Source organism: Drosophila novamexicana, unplaced genomic scaffold (assembly GCF_003285875.2).
Source record: "Drosophila novamexicana strain 15010-1031.04,08,12 unplaced genomic scaffold, DnovRS2.1 tig00001636-arrow-arrow-pilon, whole genome shotgun sequence".
Taxonomy (NCBI): Eukaryota; Metazoa; Arthropoda; class Insecta; order Diptera; family Drosophilidae; genus Drosophila; species Drosophila novamexicana.
In genome coordinates this window covers 301,099-325,669 of record NW_020824872.1, presented here as the reverse complement: position 1 = coordinate 325,669, position 24,571 = coordinate 301,099, and the positions used below count along the sequence as shown (strand labels likewise).

General features: G+C 35.0%; 1 protein-coding gene across 7 annotated transcripts in view; it reads left to right on the top strand.

Moving 5' to 3' along the window:
• The first annotated feature begins 542 nt into the window (after nucleotides 1-542).
• LOC115768104 (putative uncharacterized protein DDB_G0277255) overlaps nucleotides 543-24,571 on the top strand; it is a 45,324-nt gene continuing 21,295 nt past the window's right edge. For 3 of the 7 annotated variants that reach the window (XM_030712597.1, XM_030712600.1, XM_030712596.1), the window contains exons 1-9: nucleotides 548-813; nucleotides 901-1,018; nucleotides 1,090-2,488; nucleotides 2,587-3,396; nucleotides 3,453-3,617; nucleotides 3,681-3,722; nucleotides 3,781-3,807; nucleotides 21,173-21,577; nucleotides 21,634-23,057. In XM_030712597.1, coding sequence (XP_030568457.1) covers nucleotides 1,208-2,488; nucleotides 2,587-3,396; nucleotides 3,453-3,617; nucleotides 3,681-3,722; nucleotides 3,781-3,807; nucleotides 21,173-21,577; nucleotides 21,634-23,057 — 4,154 coding nt within the window. In that variant the 5' untranslated portion in view covers nucleotides 548-813; nucleotides 901-1,018; nucleotides 1,090-1,207. Of the gene's footprint in view, nucleotides 814-900; nucleotides 1,019-1,089; nucleotides 2,489-2,586; nucleotides 3,397-3,452; nucleotides 3,618-3,680; nucleotides 3,723-3,780; nucleotides 3,808-21,172; nucleotides 21,578-21,633; nucleotides 23,058-24,571 lie in introns of those variants that run through there. The other 4 variants (XM_030712604.1, XM_030712601.1, XM_030712602.1 and 1 more) reach the window with 4 other exon arrangements.

The window sequence follows — 24,571 nt, the reverse complement described above, 5'->3', positions numbered from 1 at the left end:
TTTTAAAACACTTAAACTTACAGGAGTGTGAATAAATTGTTAAATACAGAAGTGCTTACCAAAATAGATATATGTAGAAACCGCGCGAATCAAATTTAAAATGTTTAAAAATGAATTACAACTTTCGACAAACAGTATGTAATGCGTACTGATGTGTGCGGCGCTGTGGCTGTTGCTGCGTACACAACGCGAGGAAACATGCAATATTGTGTGCACTTTTCCAACAAGTGCAAGCGAGATGGCTATTGCTACTAGAATCATTGTATACAACATCTTTCATACACTTACATACATACAAGGCAAGTAGCGCGCGAGCGCTCTTGTAGCCGACATTGCTCTAGCGACTACAGAGCATAAAGAAATAAAACAATTTAAAAAATATATAAAAATGTGTCGTGATTATAAATATCAGAAATAATAACATACCAAGAATATATATATATATATATATAAATACAACGAAACAATAAAAATTTTTATTATGGATAGAAAACTAATTATTTATACATATATGTGTGTACATGAGTACAAAATATTATATATGTATATTATGTAGACACAAAATGAAAACAGATTCAGTTTAAAACAAAGTCAATAATATGCATATGTGTTCAAATATACGTGTTTATAGTTTAGTTAAATACATAAGTGCAAGTATGAACCTTTCTGACGGAGTGATGAAAAGTGTAAAAGATGGTGTCGGGTGGTGGATAGAGAAAGGGGGAATGATAATGCTATGTATGTATTTATATACATATGTTTTAATGAACACGCAACATAAATATATATCATACGTTTTTTGTTCATATGCGTGTAAGTATGAATTAAATACAAACACAAAAAAAAAAATGATTTACGACCGGTCACCTTCTATTATAAATGGTATATTACATATTTTAGAAAATTGTCAAAAATTCATTGCCGATTAGTGCATTTTACTCTACAACAAACCGTTTGGCTGGTATTTAAATCGTTATTAGGTGGAGTGGTATTTTATATTTCATCTTTACTATGAAAGGTAAAGCACACATCATTTCCTTAATATGATCACACCAATGGACTCATTCTTTTCAATTTCGATGATTATAGCTTTAATGGCACCCACAGCATTAATAGCTAAAATAGAAACAACAGACGATTATTGATACTATAGAAAGGCGCAAGCACACACAAAAATAAGAGAAAAAACTAATAATACGTTATTGACATGGATACCACTAATTCAAATCCAACTGGAACGCCGGTGTTAAAATCGCTTGCTGCCTCAAGCGTTCTACAGGAGTCACGCGCTCTTTTAACGCAACTTGACAGTGTAGAAGCAGCTAAAGCGGTTCTTCCTGCGAACGCGGCTATCGTGAGTGCCAACAAAAATCAACTACAAGATGAGACGAACACACTTGGTACGATTGCAGTGGTAAGTGATCAACCAGTCACTTCAACACTTACGTCGATAACAATGCCAAACACAACGGCTGTGGGACTGAACCTGCCGCCACCTACACCGAATTTAAGTGTTGCAGGATCTGCAACTGATGTTGATTTATTGAGTTGTTTGCTCCCAGCGCCGTCTTCATTTGTAACTGCTGGTCTAATACCAACGTCAACACCACCACCTCACACCTCTTTAGACCAAACAGCACCAGCAGCACTAACGCCTGCACCATGTGCAAGTGATTTTGACTCTGACACGGAATTGTCAATCGTAGCAGCAACAGCTGCAACAGAAGTTGCGTCCACAGTAGACAACTCGACCACTTCACCAATCTCAACCTTATCGTCCGCACCAGCTCAAACTGCATTATTAGCAACCACAAACGGCCACATCAACAGCAACAACACCTCCAGCAGTTGTCCTCAACTGAGTCTTAACACAAAACAGCAGCGCCAACAAAAACGACGGCGTGAGCGAGCCCAGCGCCTGCAGGCAGAGCGCGATAGTCGATGCAATTTAAGTGCATTAAGTGGCACTCTAATTGCAGGATCTGTTGGTGTGGGCGTTAGCCTTGGTATTGGCGCTGTTACTGGTAGTAGCAGTGGCGGTATCATTGGTTCGGTTACTGCACCTAACATAATAATGGGTAACTCTAGCGCAGTGGCTCCTGGGAATAGCTTACTATACAACCTCAATAGTGCTGGTAGTATGGGTGAAGATAGCAATAATTCCAATGGAAATTTTACTAGCAGTAGTAACGGTAGTAACAATTTACTACCACCTACGGACAGCATTGCATCACTGCTATTAAATCCGCCACATTCGCCCGAATGTAATTCTGGTCTTATGGCCACCCCTAGTGACAGCGAAGGTGAATCACTGGATGAAGATCTTCTTTCAACATCATCATCGTCAACATTGCTGCTTCCGCGCGATAAGCCCCCACCAAGGCCGCCACCTCCAGTTCGCCGAAAATTGCCAAGATCACCTGTCCTAGAAGAGGAGATTATTGATGGATTTGCCATATTAGAGTTTAAAACTTACGAAGATCTTGAGGTAAGTTCAAAGACCTTCTGTGGAGGGAAAAGATGTGATTACTATTTTATTTTCTTAATGTTGTCTTAATTTATGTGTATATATCTAATTAAAAACAGTTTGCTATTAAATTGGGTCAAAAACGCAAGGAAAAGCGGCTTTCGGCATTGGAAGAACTGACGTGCACCTATAGCATAGAGGAGATGAAAATGCCGAAGATCATCGATACTGGCCAACCGCACACACTGCGAACTACCAATCTATCCAGTTTGTCTATTGTAAGCAACAATAATTTAAAAGAAGTTAATCACCACCAACATCGCGGTGTCGGTGCTGGGATGGGGGGCACAATTGTGGCTACGTCTAACAGCATTAGTACTAACATTAACAATAATACAGCAAATAACAACAATAGCAATACGGTATATACTGTGCCATTGGCAAGTATGTGTAACGCACCGGACACGGAAGCAGATAATTGGGTAGAAGATCCATATCGACAACAGCAGGATCAGCTAAGCGGGAGTGCCAGTACTATTAGCATTGACATTAACAGCAATGCAAATCAAAATCAAATTAGTAATAATCAACATTTGAACCATTTAACCCAATCTAAGCAAACCGCATCCTCTGTCATCAACATAAACAATACGACTATCCCAGGAGCCGTAAATACTGTCACTGATAGCTGCCTTCTGGATAATGGTAATGCAAAGCTATCCATTGGTTCGGTCGTGCCACACATAAATCTTAGTGATAATGGAAATGAAAGTAGTGGTAGCGAGAGTAAATCTCAAAATACCAAGAATGCTAACCAACCAAATAATGTGGCAGCAGAATATATTAGCATTAAGAGCACAAAATCAAATGATGCTACCACATTAAACAGTCGTCTAAAGGTTATTTCGTCCTCATGTCCAAAAATCAAAGTGAGTTAAGCAATAAAAAAAGGTATAATTATTAACAATTTATTGAATACCAACAGAAGCTGAATGGTTTAGAATGCAGTAAAGCAGATGTAATTGCTACAGAAGCTGTCGCAACGGGACTGACGTTGGAAATTCAAGACTTTACGAACAGTTCAGCGAAGGTTGTAGGGGCCAGTCTTTTGCTTCAAAAGGATAACGATCTAAATGAAAGTTTTACTGATGTAAGTTTTAATTTTATTGATACCTATTTATAAAAATACCAATATTTTGTACTTTTTGGGCAGAATTCAAATCACTGCACTAGCAACTTCAACGAAACTAATATCGTATGTATTTTCTGTAAAACACTTTATTATCTTTCTATTCATATCATATTTGTTTCAGTGTGATAAGACTAACGGCGGGAATAAGGTAAGTTTAAACCAACAGGTTGTGCATTTTTATCCAAATAAATCCCATGGTAGATTATATATATATACTCGCCCGATTCTTAAAAAATTACAGATGATTAACGAAAGAGAATAGAAAATAAAACATTAAAGTACAAAACATCAACAGTTATGTGTTTACCGATTTTTTTCTCTTTAATTTTTCGTATTTCGGCTGGTGCAAATTTATAATCGCACTTTGATAATTCTAATTTTCTTGACTGTTTTTAATTAGCAAATTCACTTAAAAAATTGTTCGCATAGAATATTAAATTTAAATTAATTAAAATACGATCATTCCGCGTAGTTCTTACCTTACCGACGAGGAAAAATGAATATTAAGAAATTGCTAGGAAAATTAATCATTCTGATGCACTGAAAAAAATGGCACAACAACAAAAGTTTCTAACCGAGATAAGCGATGTAAGCCAACCAAATTGCCATGACTGTAACCTCGATGTGCCCAGCTTTTAACCATTGCACGTTTCCAAAGTTATAGAAATACAATATCTTGAATCTACAAGAGTGCTAGGCAGTCAAAAGATAGCTCTAGAATTAGCAGGGAAAAACATAGGCTTAAATATAGGTAATGTGATCATTTGTCGGAAGCTTTTATTAGCACCAAATAATCGAATCTTTCGCATTGCAGACTATATTTTCGTATGAGAAAAAATTAAATTTAGATGGCGCTGATTGATATAAGATTATTTATTTGCTAAATACAATTACTTCTTGTGAAAGATGTTACGGTTTTTGATGTTTTTTGATAGTGCGTTTAAAGTAAAACCGAAAATCGAATAATAATAATAAAAAAGAAACGGTGAAGACATTACTGTTGTTGTTATATATACATATATGCTTCATATGTTTTTATGTTATATATGTATTTATGTATATAATATAATGGCAATCGACTTAAAGAAAAATACCATTGCAAAGTTGCCCATTTATTCTACTTACTATTCCCAATTAGCTTTTTCGTGCCCATTTGTTCAAAATTAATGTAATCTTTTAGCAGAAAGAAAAACTGATAGTTGTCAATTTACTAAACATTTTAAATATTTGTATTATAAAAAGTTGAGTAAAATATTAATGTATTACACATTTTTTCTGATTGTGAAGGAAACTCAAGAGCTGCATTATCGTGGCAAAAGATTTAGACAAATATAGTTGGAAAAAAAATTATTACCATAGTTTTTAATTCACAAAGCTCCTTTTAACTTTAAAAACTTTTACAAATACAAAGGATTAACTTTTATCCTTTGTAAATGTAAAAACTAAAAGCATCTTTATAAGTTCCTTAATCTCAATCCTTTGAGCTAAATCACTTTTAAAAACAATCCTGGTGGTTCTGATTTTTCTTGTATACGTAACATAAATCATATGAAGACATGTTACGCCACTAAAGTCAAATAAATATATTAACGATACGCAAGCGAGACACAGTGCACCAATAATGACGCACAGCGACTAAAACATGGTAACGAAAATAGATAACTCGGAAAAGGGCCTTGATCTATTTATTAACTTTATTCAACAAAAGTAAATAAAACAAAAAGACACGTTTTTGACCCAAGACAAAAGTTTTTTAAAATTCGTTTTAAGCAAGTTATCCTCTTTCCTATATAAATCCAATTTGGCATGGGCAAAAAAAATTTTCCTGTGTAAAATTGATCAATATTCTTTTTTTATAACATATACAAACAATGATTGATAGGATTTAAATCAAGTAGGGTCTTGAGTGAATGTGGCGTATTATATAAGGTAAACTCGCGTATTATTAGTCATATGCTTAAGGTCATTAGGGTCATGAGGTCATTTCCTCGTTGAAATCAAAGAGATCGATATGTCAAATTTTTGCACGCTTGGCCTCAAATTTGGTTTATCATCACTACACCTACACCATGCATAATTGTCTTTCATTGGGTTATATGCTTCTCTAGTTATTCTCCACACTCGCCGCCGTCTATCTGAGCCAAACATGTTATACTTGAACTCTTCAGAGAATAAAACATGGCGCCAAAACTGTGGAGGCGCAATGTGGTAATCTTTTGCGGAGTCGTTTTATCAAAATATGTGTTTTAAAGAAAAGAGACGTACGTACGTAAGAGAAATGATAAGTGTTGTTTACAGAACGTTTTTATTGAATTATTGAATAATTATGTTAAAATTTAACATGCTCTGAGAAGGAGAGTGTGCTCATGCATATATGGTTATGTCAAAGTATTAGTGCGCGTGTAGCTATGTACTTCTTTTACATTGCGCTCCTGGGCATTAGACTGTGAGATACATAGTCAGCCCTTCTGCCGTAAAGCAACCAAGTGGCTGATCATAGTTATTAGTGGCAATGTTTACGATTGCAACAAAAAATTACATTGTGCATGCATGAATGAACAAAGTAATTATATGAAGTTATTTAATGTTAAAAAAAAATTCCTGTAAGATAAAAATAATTTTGGGTTTTGTTTTGTCTTGTGTGTAATATAAAGGGTGTATTTTATGCATTATTATATTATTTAATATTAGTACAAAAAAAATTTTTTATTGTTTGTTTTCGTTTTTGGTCTTAAAAATTGTAAGATTCTTTTTATTGTTTGTTAACTTTGATTTTGAAATTACAAATCATTTTAATTATTAATAACTTATTCTTTGAGGGTTAATAATGTTATTTAAAAAACAATTTTAATCTATCAATATGTACTTTTTGTTTTGTTTTTTTTTTTTTTTTATTTTAGAATCTATTATGATAATGTTATCATTGGGTGTCCTAGATATCTATCTTTAAGCTTATTACCTGGTTTTAGTAAAACTTGGACTGCTAATTCTAATTGAAAATCTGAAACTTTCCTATCATACTATTCTTTCTGTTTTTTTCTAATTATTTTCCATAATTATTCTTGCCTTCTTATAAGCTTATTCTTATCTAAATCTAGGTTCCTTTGCGTTATATCCTATATTATAAAGATGTTATATTTTATCTATGCTACTAAAATGTTTTGATAGGATTGGATTTTTGCTAAGAACTAGTTCATATTGGCAATTATCAGGTGCCTTGGATGGGGTAATATAGTCGCAATAAACAAAATATTGAAGCCATACTTCCCAATCTGTTCTATCAACTGATATGTTTGAATTCAATTATGTTTACGTGACTTCGTTCAACAGTTCGTAACGTCTGGTTATGGTGTACTGTAGACGTAATGTTGTCTATTTATAAATATTTTCATAAGTTTTTTTTGGAATACTTGTATTCTGTTACCCTTTACTGTAATAAACGTCTTCATTGGGCCGTTATTTAGAATAAATGATTCGAATATAACTTTTGCAACGGCTTTTGCGCGTTTTTTCTTTATTTATTTGTGTCACCGGTTTGAGTAGCGCTATGTTCTTATGTTCTTTAAATATATATTCCCCTTATTTTTGAAAGTATCTATTGAAGTGTTTTCGCTCGGTGCCACTTTAAGTTGGCTAATCTTATTTATACCGGCTTTTGAATCAAGTCTTTGAAAGAATTGCCCTAGGTCGGACATTCTATTAGAATATATATTTTTAATCTCAATTCTTGCTATAACTTCTTAACCATGTTCTAACAAATATTTGATAAATATTTGTGTTAATCGCATTCACTACTTTCCGCGCTTCGTCATTCTTAATGACTTAATCTACGTTGGTCTTAAAAGCAATTTCAAGATTTCGCCTGGCAAATTTTCTTTTCTATTTTCATTGTTATCTCCTGCGCGCAGGATTTATTTTGTTGTCTTGTGGTGATTTTAAAGACTTGGAATGTCATCTGCAATATAATTATCTTTACCCTTAAGATATTCTACTGTAAATTTATATTCTTCTACTTTCAATTTCATTATTGTTAATATTTTAAACTTGCGTTAACCATTGAGAAGAGCTAAGTTAATGGTCTGTGATCCGTTTTTACTATAAATTGTTTGCCATATACGTAAGACGAAAATATTTAATTGCCCAGTGGATTGCTGCTAACTCTTTTTCTGATTTGGAACTCTAGCCTTTTGTGAAGGTTTGGGGCGTATGCTACTGGTAGATTTGTACCATTGTATTCTTGTGTAAGAACTGCTCCACAGGCTTGCATACTTGCGTCGACTGTAATGTAAAATTCTTTGCTAAAATCTAAAAAAAAAATTCCGAGAAACTTTGATTAAAATGTATGCAAAATGGAAAAAAATCTTCTATCCGTCGGAACAGGGGTTTTCTTAATGACATCGTAATATTTGTCTTCTGTTAAAATACTTTTATCAGTACACTTGTGACCTGGAAAAGCTACTTCGTGTATGAAAAACATTTCTCTGTCATAAGTCACCCATATATCGATAAGCTTGAGAATTTTCAAGACCTTAAAATGCTATTGCCAGTTAGAATGAGCTTGGCGCTATTTTTAATCCGTATGGTAATCACGTGAAACAATAGGAGCCATTGTTTGTTGAAAGGGACATAATATTTCGAGAATCTTCATCAAGTTCAATATGGTGGAATTCTAACATTGGCAGTGAATGGCAGTGACTTGTCTGCAAAGATTTTTTTTATTAATTTGACGATAACGAAGCACCGTCTTTTGTCAGTGGAACCTGGTAAAGGCTTCTTGGAAATTAGAGTTGAATTTGAGTAAGTGTTGACTAATTTAGATACAGACGGTTCTACGATACCAAACGTGTTTCTTATTAACCTTTTCTTAAAAAGGTTTTCTTCTGGGTTTGATTGATTTAAGCGATAAAGGCGTATAATAACGTGTTTGTATTGTGGGGCCAGTGAAGTTTAATTGACTCGTCAACCCAGAAGTGTCAATTTTACCAGTAATTAATTTATGAATAAATATTTCACCAAACATAGTTCTACGATTAATTAGAAAAGGAAGTTTAATCATCAGAAGTCTACTGGAGTTTGACGTCAAACGCCATCGAGGATCCCAGTTTAAACCACGAAGGGCAAACAACAAGTATTGTTTCCGTGCCGATTCGATTCTGTCTTGGTGATAGGTATACTGTGGCGTCTATACACGAGGCATACTCAAAAATAATAGGTCGTAACTAAAATATAAAAAAGAGTCTTTATCGTGTACGGATCGTCAAAATTCTTGATCAATCGCTTGATGAAACCCAAAACAATTGTGGTAGTCGGATGTAAGTTTATGATGAAGAATGATTACTGGTACTGATGACACGCTCGAGCAGTAAGATTGCAAGGGTGTAAGAAACCATCCGGGTAGGACTTCTATTGAAAGTCATTAGCTTGCATTTGCAAAAGTTTAGAGTTTAGAGGTTTAATTGACACCAAGACTGAAAGGCATCAATGTCGGGTGTAAATAAATACATAAGCCCACTTCTTTATATGAAAAGTACAACATTACATTATCAACTTACATCAGCAATCGAGAGTGTGACGGTATATCGAGGGAAAGTCATTGATGAAAAGAGTAAAGAGTAATGGGCCAAGGTGGATATCATAAGACATGAAGTCACCTGAATACATTTAGAAAATGAAATGAAAATACAACGGCCGAAACTCTTTAAAACAGATGTCTGTAAATATTTCAGGAGGAGCATTTACTTAAGGATAAAGTATCCCTCGAATAAACAAAATTAAATTTTTCCATTGTTATAACTGGAGCTTACATTTTTGCCTGTATATAGGCTTTAACATCATCTAGCCTAGAAATAAAAATGTTTTTTCGGTGGAATAGCCACTAGAGACTTTGGTACCACAGGTGTGAGAGTGGGAACATTGTCAGCTAAAACAGCCAGTAGTCCGGGCGGCGAGACTTCTAGCTCCCGCATGATCATAGCAGAAGCTCTGCTCTAGTAATAATTTCGCAAATAAACGGACCCGAGGCAACCATTCGGTTAATAACCAACCGATCGTTGTTTATCAAACTTTGTGATTTTGCCTTTCTATTCGCCCTTCATATTTAAATGACAGATTGTACAGTGGGACTACTGCGACTTATTTTTTTTAAGTGTTATGCATACGATTTTTGTTGTATTTGACGTGCGTATTTAAAATAAGATGACGTTCCTTAAATATTTTCCTTGCATATTGGAGAACTATCTGACCACTTATTAAAGAAATTTATATAAAATTCTCAGAAACTTCCTAACCCACAGTCCCAGTCTATGTAAACGAAAACTACCGTTACCTCTTTGCATTGAGGATATTACGGTGTACGAAGACTATTGGAGCTAAACACTTGCCTTTTTCTGTTTTTTTTTTTATCGTTATTTTTTGTATTAAACATATTTTCTTTTGGTAAATAAAGGAAAAATGATAAAAATAAAAATGCATTTGTACTTTTTCTGTTGCCCTTCTGCGACTTATTTGTAACGTTACCAACGAATATTTTTGTCGCTGTATAAAGACAGTATTGGTACACTGTATAGTTTTATTGTAAAAAACAAAAAGATTGAATGTATAGATTTTGGAAATTTACTAAACTTATAGTCAGCGTGACAAAAAAAACTTGCCCATACAAACGCGTCGATATAGCGCGCGAAGTCGACTTATTTTGTTTAATAACTCAATGAGGGTATCCCGTTAAATTATAAATATAAAGAACTTTCATCCAATCATAATCCAAGAAAAATTTTATACTGCGCAATAAGGGAATGAACTTTAAATCACTTGTAAATCTGGCAGTAAATCCATTATTTCTAAAGTTATTCTAGTTAAAACAGTAAATGAATATTTTCAGAAGACAGTAGTTAATTTTAAAATAGAACAAATAAGCAGTGCATTTAATTCGTCCATCGAATTTAAGCTAACATTTTTTATTTTAACTGAACTGTCCTTTTAAGATTCTATCCTTTTTATTACGTGGCAATAAACTTGCAAAATAATCCTAGTTTTTTGATAAATAAATATGAAATATAAAAACAAATAAAAGTGATCTAGTTGAGAATTCCTGAATAAGGGATGCTCTGCGCACAGTGCCGTACTACTGTCACAAACATTCTACCTCTCTTTTATATATGCCGCAAACTACGTACCCTATAATACAACTGTGCTACGTCCCTTAGCTTCACGCTTGCAAGAGCGCTCGCATTTAACTTGCGTATTTATTGAACGATTTTTATGACATTCTTAGGGCAGGATTTTCATATCGGTTTTATCGATGGCTTAGAAGCGGGCAATTGATCTTACTTAAAGAAACTTTATTTATACGAGCAATAGGAGTAGTACGTTCGTTTTTTCGTAAAATTCACAGAGGAAATTGCGAGTTAAAGGTAAACGAAAGTTAATTTTTTTGGCTTCAAGATTCTCACCTGACAGCTATTATGGGCGGAAACCGTTGGCTGGCTCCATTCGATGTCGATTCGATTTCTTTAAATTAAATTGTTTATTATATTACTATTTTCTGTCTAATAGATTTACAAACAACAATAACAATGTATGTAAAAAGCAACATCGACGTGCCAAACCCTTTCATTATTTCATTTAACTCCTTTCCTCAAAATTAAATAAATGGTCTCAAGCAATCTTGCTCTCTGATCCAGTGAGAGAATTGCGGACCCGTGGTGTGACTTTTTTGTACTCGCTGTTCAATCTCTATGTGTTATGGCTAGAGGTAGGATAAATGTCATACTTTACGAAAGTATGAAAACATTTTGCAATTTAACGATTTATGCTTAGCAAGTTTTTAAACAAAACTAAGTATTGTTATTGCTCTCAATTCTAAAATTATTAACGAATATTTGTTTGTTGACATCCTCTATTCTGGCACTCTCCACTTAAGCATTCTTGTTGGTGTTTAAAATCAATAACTGCGATATACAAACAAAACTTAAAGGAAAATTTGTCTAAATAAAATACATAAATTAGAGGGAGAGGAAAAGAGTCTGATATTAACTATTTTCCTCTCCCTCTAATTTATGTATTTTATTTAGACAAATATATATATATATATATATATATATAAGTATATAAACCCCGAAATATTAAAAGCATTATATTGTAACGTGAATAAAGCAATGTGGTATCCCACTTATTCCACAAATGAAGAAAAGAAAAACCCCACAGAAAAAAAATAATGCCGAAGCTTTACTAAAGTTTCATTATTCCCAGAACCCATTGAAATTGGGCTCAAAATATATTACTTTATGCAAATGTATGTTACAGCACTTAGCATTCAACATGTTGTATAAATCCGTTTCTCTTTGACATACACAATGTGTTCAATTAAAGTCGGTAATCCACCATTCTGCATCGTTTTTTTCTCGGAATATTTCAAAACTCATATGATGTACATATATTGAGCGAAAAACTAACCGAAACACTTTTAACCTTAACATAAAGCAATACATGGATACATGATTGTGTGAATTTTATGTAGTTTGGGTGATGTTTGTTGCTTGAAAAAAAATGATATAAGGAATAATATAAATACAATATACAGTTTGTCAAGTAATTGTTTGCAAAATGAAAATCAGCACACAAATTCATTTTTAAACTTATATTTTACCGATTTAAACTATTTCTTCTTAATTTTTTTTTTGCATATAATAATTATTCTAAGTATTCTTTATAGATATAAGGCACAAAAATAACAAAATTCAAAACTCAAATGTAAAAAAAAAAAGACAAAACAAAAATGAGGCAATTTTTGCGCTGTCATTTAATTCTGTGCAAAATGCATACTATTACTATATACATAACTAAATCTAGGAAACTATAGCTATTGTGGTACTAATATTTGGTATATTGGCCATTAGCATCCATTACAGCCCGCAGACGACGTGACATTGAGTGAATAAGGTTATTTAGGTCATAGATTTCGGGTATTTTCATCCATTCTTGTTGAATGGCCTTGATGAGAGCGTTTTTATTAGTTGGGCTCCGTTTCCCTACGCGCTTCTTTAGGAAAGCCCACAAATTTTCAATTGGGTTTAAGTCAGGACTCTGGGCAGGGGTGTCAATGACTTTGCTGCAATTATACAGTAGCCAAGTCCTGCACAAAAACGATTTGTGTTTGTGGTCGTTGTCCTGATAAAGCTTGTACCTCTGTTTATTGGGGTTTTGAGGGTCTGCGAAGCCAAACTTTATTGCGCTCCTTGACAATTCATTCTTTAGAATGCCCAAGTAAAACTCTTTTGTCATCACATCATTGAAAATGCGCAGTTCACCAACACCTTTCGACGATATGCAGCCCCACACCATTACCGAAAGCTTGCCAAACTTTACTGTTGGTATTATATTCTTCGGTTCCAGAGTTGTATTGGGCTTTCTCCAAACTTTGCTGGGTCCGTCATGATAATATAACATTATTTTTGTCTCGTCACAAAATAACGTCATCCCAGTACTCCGCGGGCTTGTTGACATTGGCAATTGAAAAATTAAGCCGCCTCTGAATATTTACTGCGGACAGTAGTGGCTTCTTCCTAGCTATTTGCGAGGAGTATTTATGCACTTTTAAGAGTTTACGAACTGTCTCGTGGCTCACTGTCTTATTGCAGTCATTTTTTAAGTCCGATGCCAATTGTCGGAGGCTAGTTTGAGGTTGATCGTTGATCTGTTTTAAAATTGTTGCTTGATCGCGTCTAGTGAGCTTCGCTGGTCTGCCTCCGGAGTGCTTTAATTCCAATCTTTTTTCTTTTTCGGCGCGGCTAATAATATTATAAATAGTTCTTAGCTTAATTGAGAACATATCCGCCAATTTTTTAGCAGATTTCCCCTTGTAATGGAAATAAAATAATTAAATTAGATTTTCATTAACTCGTTGACCAGGCATTGCAAAAAGCTCTAAATTAGGCAAGATGTGAACTGTTAAAAACGCAAAATCGCTTAAAAGGTTCGCACACTGCATATCAATGACTCACGGATTAAAATTTCTTCGAATTTGAAGTACCGTTAGGTAGCTTGGGCTCTATTTCGAATTGTGTTTGCATTTTGCAAAGAATTAATTGACAGCGCAAAAATTGCCTCATTTTAGTCTTGTCTGTTTTTTTTAAATTTACGTTTTGAATTTTGTTATGTTTGTGCCTTATATCTATAAAGAATACTTAGAATAATAATTATATGCAAAAAAAATTAAGAAGAAATAGTTTAAATCAGTAAAATATAAGTTTAAAAATCAATTTGTGTGCTGTTTTTAATTTTGCAAACAATTACTTGACAAACTGTATATCGAACAAGTAAAATGCTGTAGTCGAGAGGGCCGTCCGATCACTTTCAAACCGTTTTATTTTCAAAGATCTTTGAGAGAATTTATTTTATACCATCCACTGGCTAGGCCGGAGAATGCCCGCTAGAAATATAATAAAATTAAAAATACTTCATCTAATAAAAAGGCTAAATGTCAAATTTTGCGAGTTTAGCTCTTACGATCTAAGAGATTTGCTCAACAAACATTTTGATATGGATTGCTTGGAAAACGGGGGATTATCGATAACAAACTCGTGCTACACGTGCACTTGGAGGACCTACGTTCAAAATTTTAAGTCGCACAGACTCTGAGATCCTTGCGTTCATACATATGGATAGAATGGCGGACGGGCAAACAGTCTGAAATGGCTAGATCTACTCGGCTATTGATGCCGTTCAAAAATATATATACTTTATGGGGTCGGAGATACTTATAGTACATACATTTGCACAAATACATTATACCCTTTTTACCTGGTTTCAATTTGTCCAACCTATAAGCTTAAGCTTGTCCTATGTAAGCTTATGTTGAAAGGGTAATAAACACTTCATGAACTCAAATTTTTACTGTCACCGAAACACTGTTATTTTCTCAAAATTAAAGGCCGAACAGAAACTAAACGAATTAATGTTTGCGACTAAACTAGACCACACGCTCACAAAAATTAAGCACAGTATCCTTTAGGCGGGGTATATCATTTTCTTGAACAAATAATTTATTTTCGTACGCTTTCAAGTAGACGGTTATTTCTGACCTCCGTGTGTTTTAAAATGTACTGAATTGATTTAGCCTGTATGACCATTTACTTGAACACCAAATTTGGCAGTAAGTGTTAGCCTGATTGGGTCACTATATCAAATATAAACAAGCCATGATATCTTAACCAAACTTTGAAATTACGATTTGACTATGCTCCTCACATTTAATAAATTCCTTGGACTAGACTAATAAATTATATATGAGAATTTATATGTGCGAGCTACCTTAAAGCCAAAGGCAGATTTTCTAACACTGTTAGTTGGGAAATAATTAAAAGAAATTATCGAAATATGAACAGCGATTTAAAAATACTGATTTTATGCCGAGCCAACCTGACACAACGTACATATGTGAATACAAAGTTGGGATAGGTCACGGTGAGCGCTAGAAAACTAACAAAACTAATTAATTAATAAATTTAACAAAAGCCACTGCAGTGAATTACATGACTGACACAATGCCCGCGCATTCATATCAATATTATTTAACAAAGAAATTATAAAAAAAACAATGTCCCCATTTTCGTTGTTTTATATACAGAAAATACTATCTTATAAGATGGACGCCCCTTTTCGGGTGGATATTTTATCTCAAACTAATATAAATCTGGCCACACCAATTCCTGCTCTATCGGGCGACCACTCCTCTTGAGCGCACAAAAGTTACCCAAAGGTCATTGTCTGCCCAAGAGAGTTTTCGATGTAGATAGAGTTGTCGCCAGGGTCAAATAATTACTCTAAAGAATGCAAGTGGTACCGTGTGAAATTAAAAACGACCGCTGTAGTCGAGTTTGCTCGACAAGAAAATCCCCTATGCTTTTCAGTCACTATAATATTTTCGCTATTAACACCGGTCTTTGAATTTTTCAAATCAAAAATGATACCCCAATATGAATTCCAAAATGCCTTTGCATGTAGTGATAGATGCATTTATGCACAACCTACAAACTTATGTGCGACCAACTGCGCCACACTATTGAAAACATAATGAGGAAGATAAATAGATTAGATATACGGCGGAATATCGATTTTGAAAAATGCGGTAATTTTGCAGATAGTATAGAGGAATATGCATATCAAGTCTCTAGTTTTACAGCTTCCAAGAAAGACGCGTTCATACCCACGGGGAGACAGACAGACTGACATGGCTTAATAGACTAAATAGATTGTTCGTGCATAATTCACCCGTCCAAACATGGGTGATTTACGCCATTGACTAAGTTAAGTGCTTTTCTCGAAAAATAAAACCAATTTATTTGGGCTATTGCATGAATTAAGTTATTGCGTAAGTTGGGCTATGTCACATTAAATAATTTATTTTAAATTTTCCCTTACCATTTAAATTAGCAATTGGCTGTCCAGTTAGCTGGCATGTCGTTTGAAGAGCGAAAAGCCATGCTTCGCTTCTTTCCAAAATTTACAAAATGGGGGTCTGCGGTTACAAAATATGTTTAGTAACCAAGGCTACGAAATCGACTTTTTCAAATACGCACAAAAATATATACCATTGAAAAATATATCAAGGCGTCATCTATTTAGTGTAAACTAATTTTAATCCGACTGGCGCGAAGTTAAGTTGTTTTAAATAGGTATAAGCATCAAGAATGAGCAGGTTGTATAGCTATTTCAGATCCTCCCATGTTTGCCATCAGCAGACGATGTTGCCGACTCTAGAACTGCAAGGTTTTGTCGTCAGTCCGAAGTTTTAAGCACTTGAGAATTATAAGCAACGCAAAAACAAAGCTAGCAAATCCAAAGTCTACTCTTGTGTGCTTTCTTTTGAGGTATACACTGTTATGCGAATCAGCACCGTTATCAACAAAACATAAATGTCCGTATTTATTTTCAGAAAGGAAAAAACTCTGGTTTCACAGTTAAAAAGAAAATATGTATTTCAATTTATGTACAAATAAAAAATATTGTTGACTTCCGACTTCAAGAGGTTTCGTAGCTTAACGCCCGGGCTACGCAAGCGATTGGTCAGGGTCAGCTAAATAATACGTTTCATAGCATTGAAGTTAATATCAAACATCAGAGAAGTTATTGGGAGAGCACCACGACAAAAGTTATCATTATACAAGCTGACAAAAGCAACAAAATGGTTAGCAGGCATAAAAATAGTTATCAAGAAAAGGTGATATTGAATAACAAGACAACATACAAACAACAGGAAAGGGCCCATAAATACAGCTAGTGAACAAAAAGAATTTACTTCTGACCCGCATACTTTTCAGACTGATACTAAAATTATAATGCTCTTGAAAGTACGCCTCGAGAATATACGGACTGCCAAAACATTAAACACATGTATAAATATTTGGACGATATCATATGTATTTTAAAATAACAAAACGTAAATGATATAGTAAACAGACAATATAAAACAAGGATTTGGCACAAAGAAGAAGTTCCATCTGGATGAATAATACATTTTTATTCCAACAAATACCATTTAATTCGAAAATACCAACACTCTACGACATTATTCACAGAGTGTACCTTAAGCGATGGGGCTATAGTCGGGAGTTCCCGACTACGGGATACACTGCACCCTCTACGACCAATACCAAATGCAGGTCACGCTCGTTTGCTGAAGTAGTAATAAAATTAATTTAAAAAAAATATATATAACCCTCGATAGGACCCGAATTGCGAAATTAATATTATTTTTATTCTCCAATTAAGAAATAAAAGAGTGATAAAAGAGTGTATTACTTAAAAATAAAAATAATTTAATTAATAATTTCAAATATAAAAAATTACACAAATATTTGCATCGACTTTAAAATACATATTTTGTACGGAGTTCACCTTAGTTCACAAAATTTGGGGTAGGTCGTGATCTGCGCTTAAAAACTAGGAGAATTGTTTCTTTGCCAGCCAGAGACTTTGCCAGAGCAGTGGATAACAACACATTCAAATATGCTGTTATGTATGTATATTCACACGGATACAAACATAATTGCTTGCACGGCCCTCATAGAGCCGAAGCTGAGAACACATTCTATTTTTAGCTTTTTCGTTCTCTCGGCTGTGAGAGCGCAATACTACAGATTTCGTTTTCGTTCTCAATTTTCAAAAAATCAAGCTGCATAATAGCATTTTGTTGTATAGCGTTACTCATCTTAGTGTTTTTATTTTCTTTGGCTGAACCCTCTTCTACCAACACCAAAAGCAGTAATGAAATAAAAAAATATAAAAAAAAAGGCTTCCTAATCGAACCCGAACTCATACCAACCGCACTATTTGCAACCGCCTCTACTTGACAGTCAAACCAACAATTATTTTTTGGCGAGAAAAAAACGAATTAAAATATCAGCACATACACACAGTCTAGAATACAATAGAACCTCAATTGCAATGCTGTTGATTGAGTGCAATCAAAATGCGCATGAATGTGTGTGTATATGTATACAAAAATTCTTGTAATTTGCGCTAGCTGCAGAAAACACGTGTCAATATAAGTACACACTATATTTAATAACTTTTGTGTTTCTTAACCGATCTTGATAAATTTTCCACAGTCGATTTTATTGTACTATAGAATATTCATGTATTCTTTAAAAAAAATTGCATTAAAATTGTAACTCAAATTGCTAGTCAATACAAATTTGCTTGATTTATAGCTATGTGTCGGTAGCAGGGAGGTGGCGAAAGACACTTAATATTGTATATACTATTCTAGATGATACATGTCGAGTTTGGTGACTCCAGCTTTAAAGTCCTAAGAGATTTGCTCAAAAGACACGATTTCGAAATCGATTTTGATCGAGTACTTGGAAACGGGGCAAGTTATCGATCATCGGAAACAAACTCGTACTGTGAAGGCACAGATTCTGAGATCAGTGAGTTCATACATATGGAAGGACGGACGAACGGACAGACAGACGGACATGGCTAGATCGACTCGGCTATTGATGCCGTTCAAGAATTTTTATACTTTATGGGGTTGGAGATGCGTCTTTCTGTCTGTTACATACATATACACATATACATTATATTCTTTGTATCCATTTTCAATGGGTTCAGGGTTTAAAAACAATGCTAATGAAAAAAATTATCCCAGACTATGTGATAATATAATAGCAAAAAAGAACTTAAGCTAAATAAATGGAAGAAATCATAAAGAGAATCATGATTACCAAGCATAGTAAATCAGCTTTTTTTTGGTAAAGCATTTTGCCAACAGGCAGGCGATTGTCAAAATACTATCAGACACACTCCAAACACCTACACTTTTGATATAAAATACCGATCATAAGGAGACACCAATGTGAAAAATAGCAATTGCTGCTAACAGCAGATTATGATTGTGTGAAGATATTCGACAATGTGCATCAGTAAAAATACAGCGCTTGCCATGTGAGTCAAAAATTAAATAATACAGAACTCAGACCACAAATATTGAAGGAAAAGAAAACAAAAAAAGGGACAGTATATATAAAGGTATGACGATACTATAATTAAGAGCTGTAATGTGTACACTTCTTTAAAAAAATATTTGTTAAATGTTCCCGATAAAAGTGCGACTGGGGATTAAAAACTCTAATTATAGTGTATATTAGATTGAGTAAGACGTCGAAAAAACCCTCCATTTTAGCTATTTTTATTGTTTTATTTTATTTTTTGTGAAAAATAATAAATTAAAGTAATAAATATATTAATAATTGATACCAGGCATTCAACTGTGAAACATTTCAATGGCAAATCACTCATAATGCAGCATTCTATATATTTGATTGATTTTCACATGAAGAGCAAAAAACAATTACATTCTCTAAAAGCTGATAAACAAATGACATACTTAACATTGCTTTTATTTATATTTTAATAAAATTTCTAGAATGTTATATTCTATTGAAGCTCAGCGTTCGGTTGATAACCTTAGCAATCTTACTCTTACAGTTCATTCGTTCATTCAACGTTAGTACGAAACTTTTGCTTACTATCCAATCGGTCTTAAACTCAATTTCAAAGATATTTGTTCAAATTCATTTGAGAGGTGTTTCACACTTTTCCAAAAATGTATTCATTTTGGTCGAAATGGGGGTCAAATATTTGGTGGATGACGTTTCGCCCTCAAATTCATTTTCAAGGATCTATATGCAAAATCATTTATGACGTGTTTCACATTTTTCGCAAAATCTAAACTCCTTCGGTGAAGAGTGCATTTCAAAGATTTTTTTTGGTGAATTTTAGGTGGTGTCCGATTTGCGTCAAACTTATTTTCAGAACTGTACATAAGAATATAATGAATACGTGTTTCTGCGATTTGGGCAATTCCACTCCACACAGTTGTAAATTGGAGGAAAACGTTTGAATGAAAGTTGTTTGTTTACCGTCCGATCAGCTTTATATATAAGCTCACGTATAACAGGGCGCAAGGTTTTTAAAAATCAAATTATCGTTGTTGCATCAAAAATTTAAATATATCGATATCCAAACGCTGAATCTTCATTAAGAGCTAGAATGTCTCGTTGACCTCAAGTCTCCAGGAGCTTAAAACCAAAAAAGTAGTCACGCTCAATCCATATATTAAGGGCTATATAATTAATTTTTTCTCGATTTCGCCAATGTACCGAACGTTCTCTATACTCAGTCTTTGTAAGTATTGTAGACTTAATGTTTCTTGGTGGTTTATTGAACAATGTTGACGCTGCTGGGTCAGGAGAACCAATAATAATAATATAATATTTCAGAGCCTCAAATTTCGTTTCTTGAGCAGCAAGTGCGATATTAAATTCGGTTTCTATTAATATCTGCAATTGATTTGTTGGCATTGCCATATTAAATTTGTTTTATTTGATTTCTAACACTTCGCAATGATTTTTTTTGCATTCTTTACTGCCTAATTTTTAAAATTGTTCGAGTAAATCTATCTATTTAACTATCACTTCTATAGGGCTTTTGTTTATTTTTATATAGTTTTACTGCCCAAAGATTGGGAACTTAGCTTTGTAACTGTTGCTATGATTGCAATATAAAAAGATAGGATATCAATGAGCAGTCCACTTATGTGCTCTTATTTAATTCCTATAAACTGCTTAAGTCATTGAAGGGTTTGTTGTTGTTGTAAAAATGTTCCATTTGCTGCCGTCGGCGGTGGAGTTGTATGTTGCTTCTGTTGTTGTGATTTTTATTCTGACACTGTCGTTGCTAAAATATGTCGTATATCGGTCGGCGGCGTCCGCAACTTTGTTGCTGTTCGATGCCCGCAGAAGCCGCTGATGGTGCATCGCAACATGCCACTTATGGGTGCTTAGTTAGTGTTCCCTGTTGTTGGGTAATTGGGTTAACTTATATACTTAGCAATATAGTCCTAATGTAATGTGCATAGTAAGATATTAATTGCTGCAATGACAAATCAGTAAATAAAAAAAAAAAAAATTGATTGATAATTGAGTTTTTAATTGTGTTTTTTCATTAAATAGAATCCAGAAAACTTGGTAGCTTTTGTTTTTCCTTCAACGCCAAACCATATGTCAAACGATGCGCTTCAACAATCATCAACGCGCAATTCAACGGAATATCCACAACCACAGACTACTCGTACGGAATGTGTAGCTGCAAATGTGTGTGGTAACGATATACCGGTATTATCGCAAGATATAAGTACACTGTCAAACACTTTACCTGGTGTTGGAGCAAATGGGTCTCTTACAGTTGCCGGCGAGAGTATTACCGAATCTGCTGGCTTACAACAAACCGTCAGTGTGGTACCACCAACACTTCTGACGACGAAGTCTGCAACAGGTCATGGGAATAATCAAAAACTAAGTACGGGAACAGATAATTTACAGCATACCATACACCATCCTGCGGCAACATCTGCACAAGTAAGCTGGTTTTTTATTCTTTTAGTTCTTTGTTAAAATTGTTCAATACTTTCTAGGTGACTAGCCTTACTATTTCCGCTGGTTGCGAGTCATATCTTACATCAGAAGCCGGACGATGCGGACTTGAACTGACGTCATCGGTAAATGCTCAAGGAATTACTCTAAGCAACAAAATGGTAACGCCACTTGGGATGGAGACTCCAGTGCAAAAGCCTACGATTCCTTTGGGTACTCCCCTAACTTCCGTCACAATAGCACCATTACATGGTTCATTCGGCGAGCGAACTTCCAATTTATTGCTTGCAGCCAATATTAAATCTAATGATAATGCAATGCTGAGCATGGATGGGCTAGGAACAGCTGCATCCCTAGATTCACAGAAGACCACTAATAGCTCAGTACCCACGTCTACATCCTCAATTGCTAATGGATTCCTTTCTGGTCATACATCTGTTACTTGTGCAACATCAAATGTTGGAAGTGTTCTTTCACATATCGCTCCACACTCGGGAAACAAGGTGCTTTCTGTTCCTATGACTTTGCCACCTATTACGGCAGTTAGTTCTGGCGCAGCTGCGGCCTCCGGCATTGCAAAAACATCAGTTAGTACAGGAAGTAGTCCAGTTGGGGCAGCAGGATCTTCATTGGTATTTCATGGTGCACCCCCACTGATGCCTCATTCGGGTGCAGGCCTACCTATGCTAATTCAAGCTACACCATACCGTACTTCCTTTCCCCACTATTCAGCTTTATATACACCATATAATAACATAGCACATGGACAATACCTGTCGCAAGTGATACCCATAGGGTCTTCTAATACCTCGTCGTCGCCTCAGCGTTCGGATGCTCGCAACAGTCGAGAGTCGGCGACAACATCATCTTTAAAAGCACCAGTAACAAGTGCATCTACACATCATCAGTACAGTGTCAGCGGCATCGGAGGAATGCGACCTATTACGCCACTTGGTTATGTGATTTCCAATAATAATACAACCCAGGTATTAGGGACAATGGCTACAACAACGGTAACGACAGTACCTTTGTTAAATTCGACGCACTCACGACACTTAACAGCTAACGCCGCAGGTGCGTTTGGGGTGACAACCACCGGATCAGCTATTGCAACATCACAATTGTCTACATCCTCCGGAATTTCAGTTGCGGCTACTTCACAATTACAACAATCTGCACCAATGCAAATGCTTCCACAAACTGGGTATCCAACCCACCTTCCTCAAGTACTAAGCTCATATCCACAGTTCGCACCTTCAACGTCGACACAACAGCAGCCACTTTTACGTTGCACTACCACTTCTGCCAATGGCATCAGTAATACTTCAGTTCTTACTGTACAAAGTTTAATGACGGCGATGCCGTCGACGTCATTAACCGCATCTATAGCATCGTCATCTGTGATTCAAAAAATAGTTTCGCCCAAAAGCGGGAGCCCTAGCAGAGATCGGGACACAAGCTACAGGTATTACAATTTAATAATAATTATAATTAATCTCATAATACAACCAATCTACTAAAATAATAATATCTCTAATGTATAAAACTGGTTGTCCTCACTGACAAAACAACGACCAACGCACAGCCCAAACAATAAAAGCTACGAAGCTAATATTTCTCCTGAAGCTTCCTTTGGGGAAACAAGTGAATGCGAAGACATAAAGGTGTCTGTAAATTTCGGTTATATTTTTATTGCCATTCATTTGACCACGGGGATACCGAGTATTTATTAATGTAGTTAATAGAGAGCTGCATGAATGGCAAAAAGCCACGTTCAACAAAACAATGCCAAAAATGAGTTGAGTGAAATTGAATGCAAAGCCGAATATGTTTGGGTGAGTGAGTGCGGTCACGTAGAACTCGGACGCGCAACATCGAAACGAAAGAAAACGAATTGAATGAGTGGGAATGCGTTGGAATAAGAGGTTTCGTTTCGAATGCATTCGAATGACCAACCGCTTTTTAATTGTTGTTGTCTTGTCGCGCATAAGAAGAAAGGGAAAAAACAAAACAAAAACAACAAAATGCGCTTGCAAAATACATACAGTCTCGTCACCGTTTTTTTCTTCGCCCATTTCTTTTGACTGCTTGAGTCTGTTGTATCGAACGAAATGAAGGCACGCACTCGAGTAATTCGAGTTTCTTCGGCTGTGCCAAATTTTTCATCCGCTTTACGCTTTTTTTATTCTCACTTATTTCGATGAATGCCGTCTGGTATGAGACACAACACACACTCACATTGGTACTCATTCGTTTCATTGTGAGCCTCGCACTCACTCAATTCAATTCAATTCGAGTCCATTCAATTCAACGTATGTTGTGAGTGAAGCCATGCAGCTCTCTAGGAATGCGTGAACATTGTGGGACTGGGGAGCATGTTATTGCATAATAAGATAAAGAATATTTTACCGGCTTAGCCAAAAAGAGATGGAGCTGTCGTGGCGGGAAGTCCATTTTTTTATTTTATTTTTCTACACCTTGAGCAATTTAATATATTTCGATCAAATGAAAAATAAATAACCTACTTCTTCGGCGAGCTGAAGATTAAATACACTTTTAGAATTGATGTTGTTCTGATGTTGATAGGATTTGGCTCATATAAAGCATAGTAGAAGTATGGCCAAGATATCTTTATAAACAAGATTTTAATTATCGACCGATTGTTTTCATATCAGCTATATCGGGGTCTACAAACAATCGACCAAAAGAAAAGCCACTCAAGTTGCGACAAAGTATCTATGTACTATGTACTACTCTCATCCTCCATCCCTCCAGTCTATTAATTACTTATTATCTTATCCACATCGAAAAATTTATCTGCCTCATTGTCCCCACTGCGACCCAATCAATAAGCTAACTGAACACTGACTTAGAAATTAATTTGTGCACTCCTTGCTCATATAGATTATTCTTCATATATTCTCTCTTTTATTTAAAATATGTCTTTCGTTTTCGTTGGGGTTAGATTACTTTTAATTG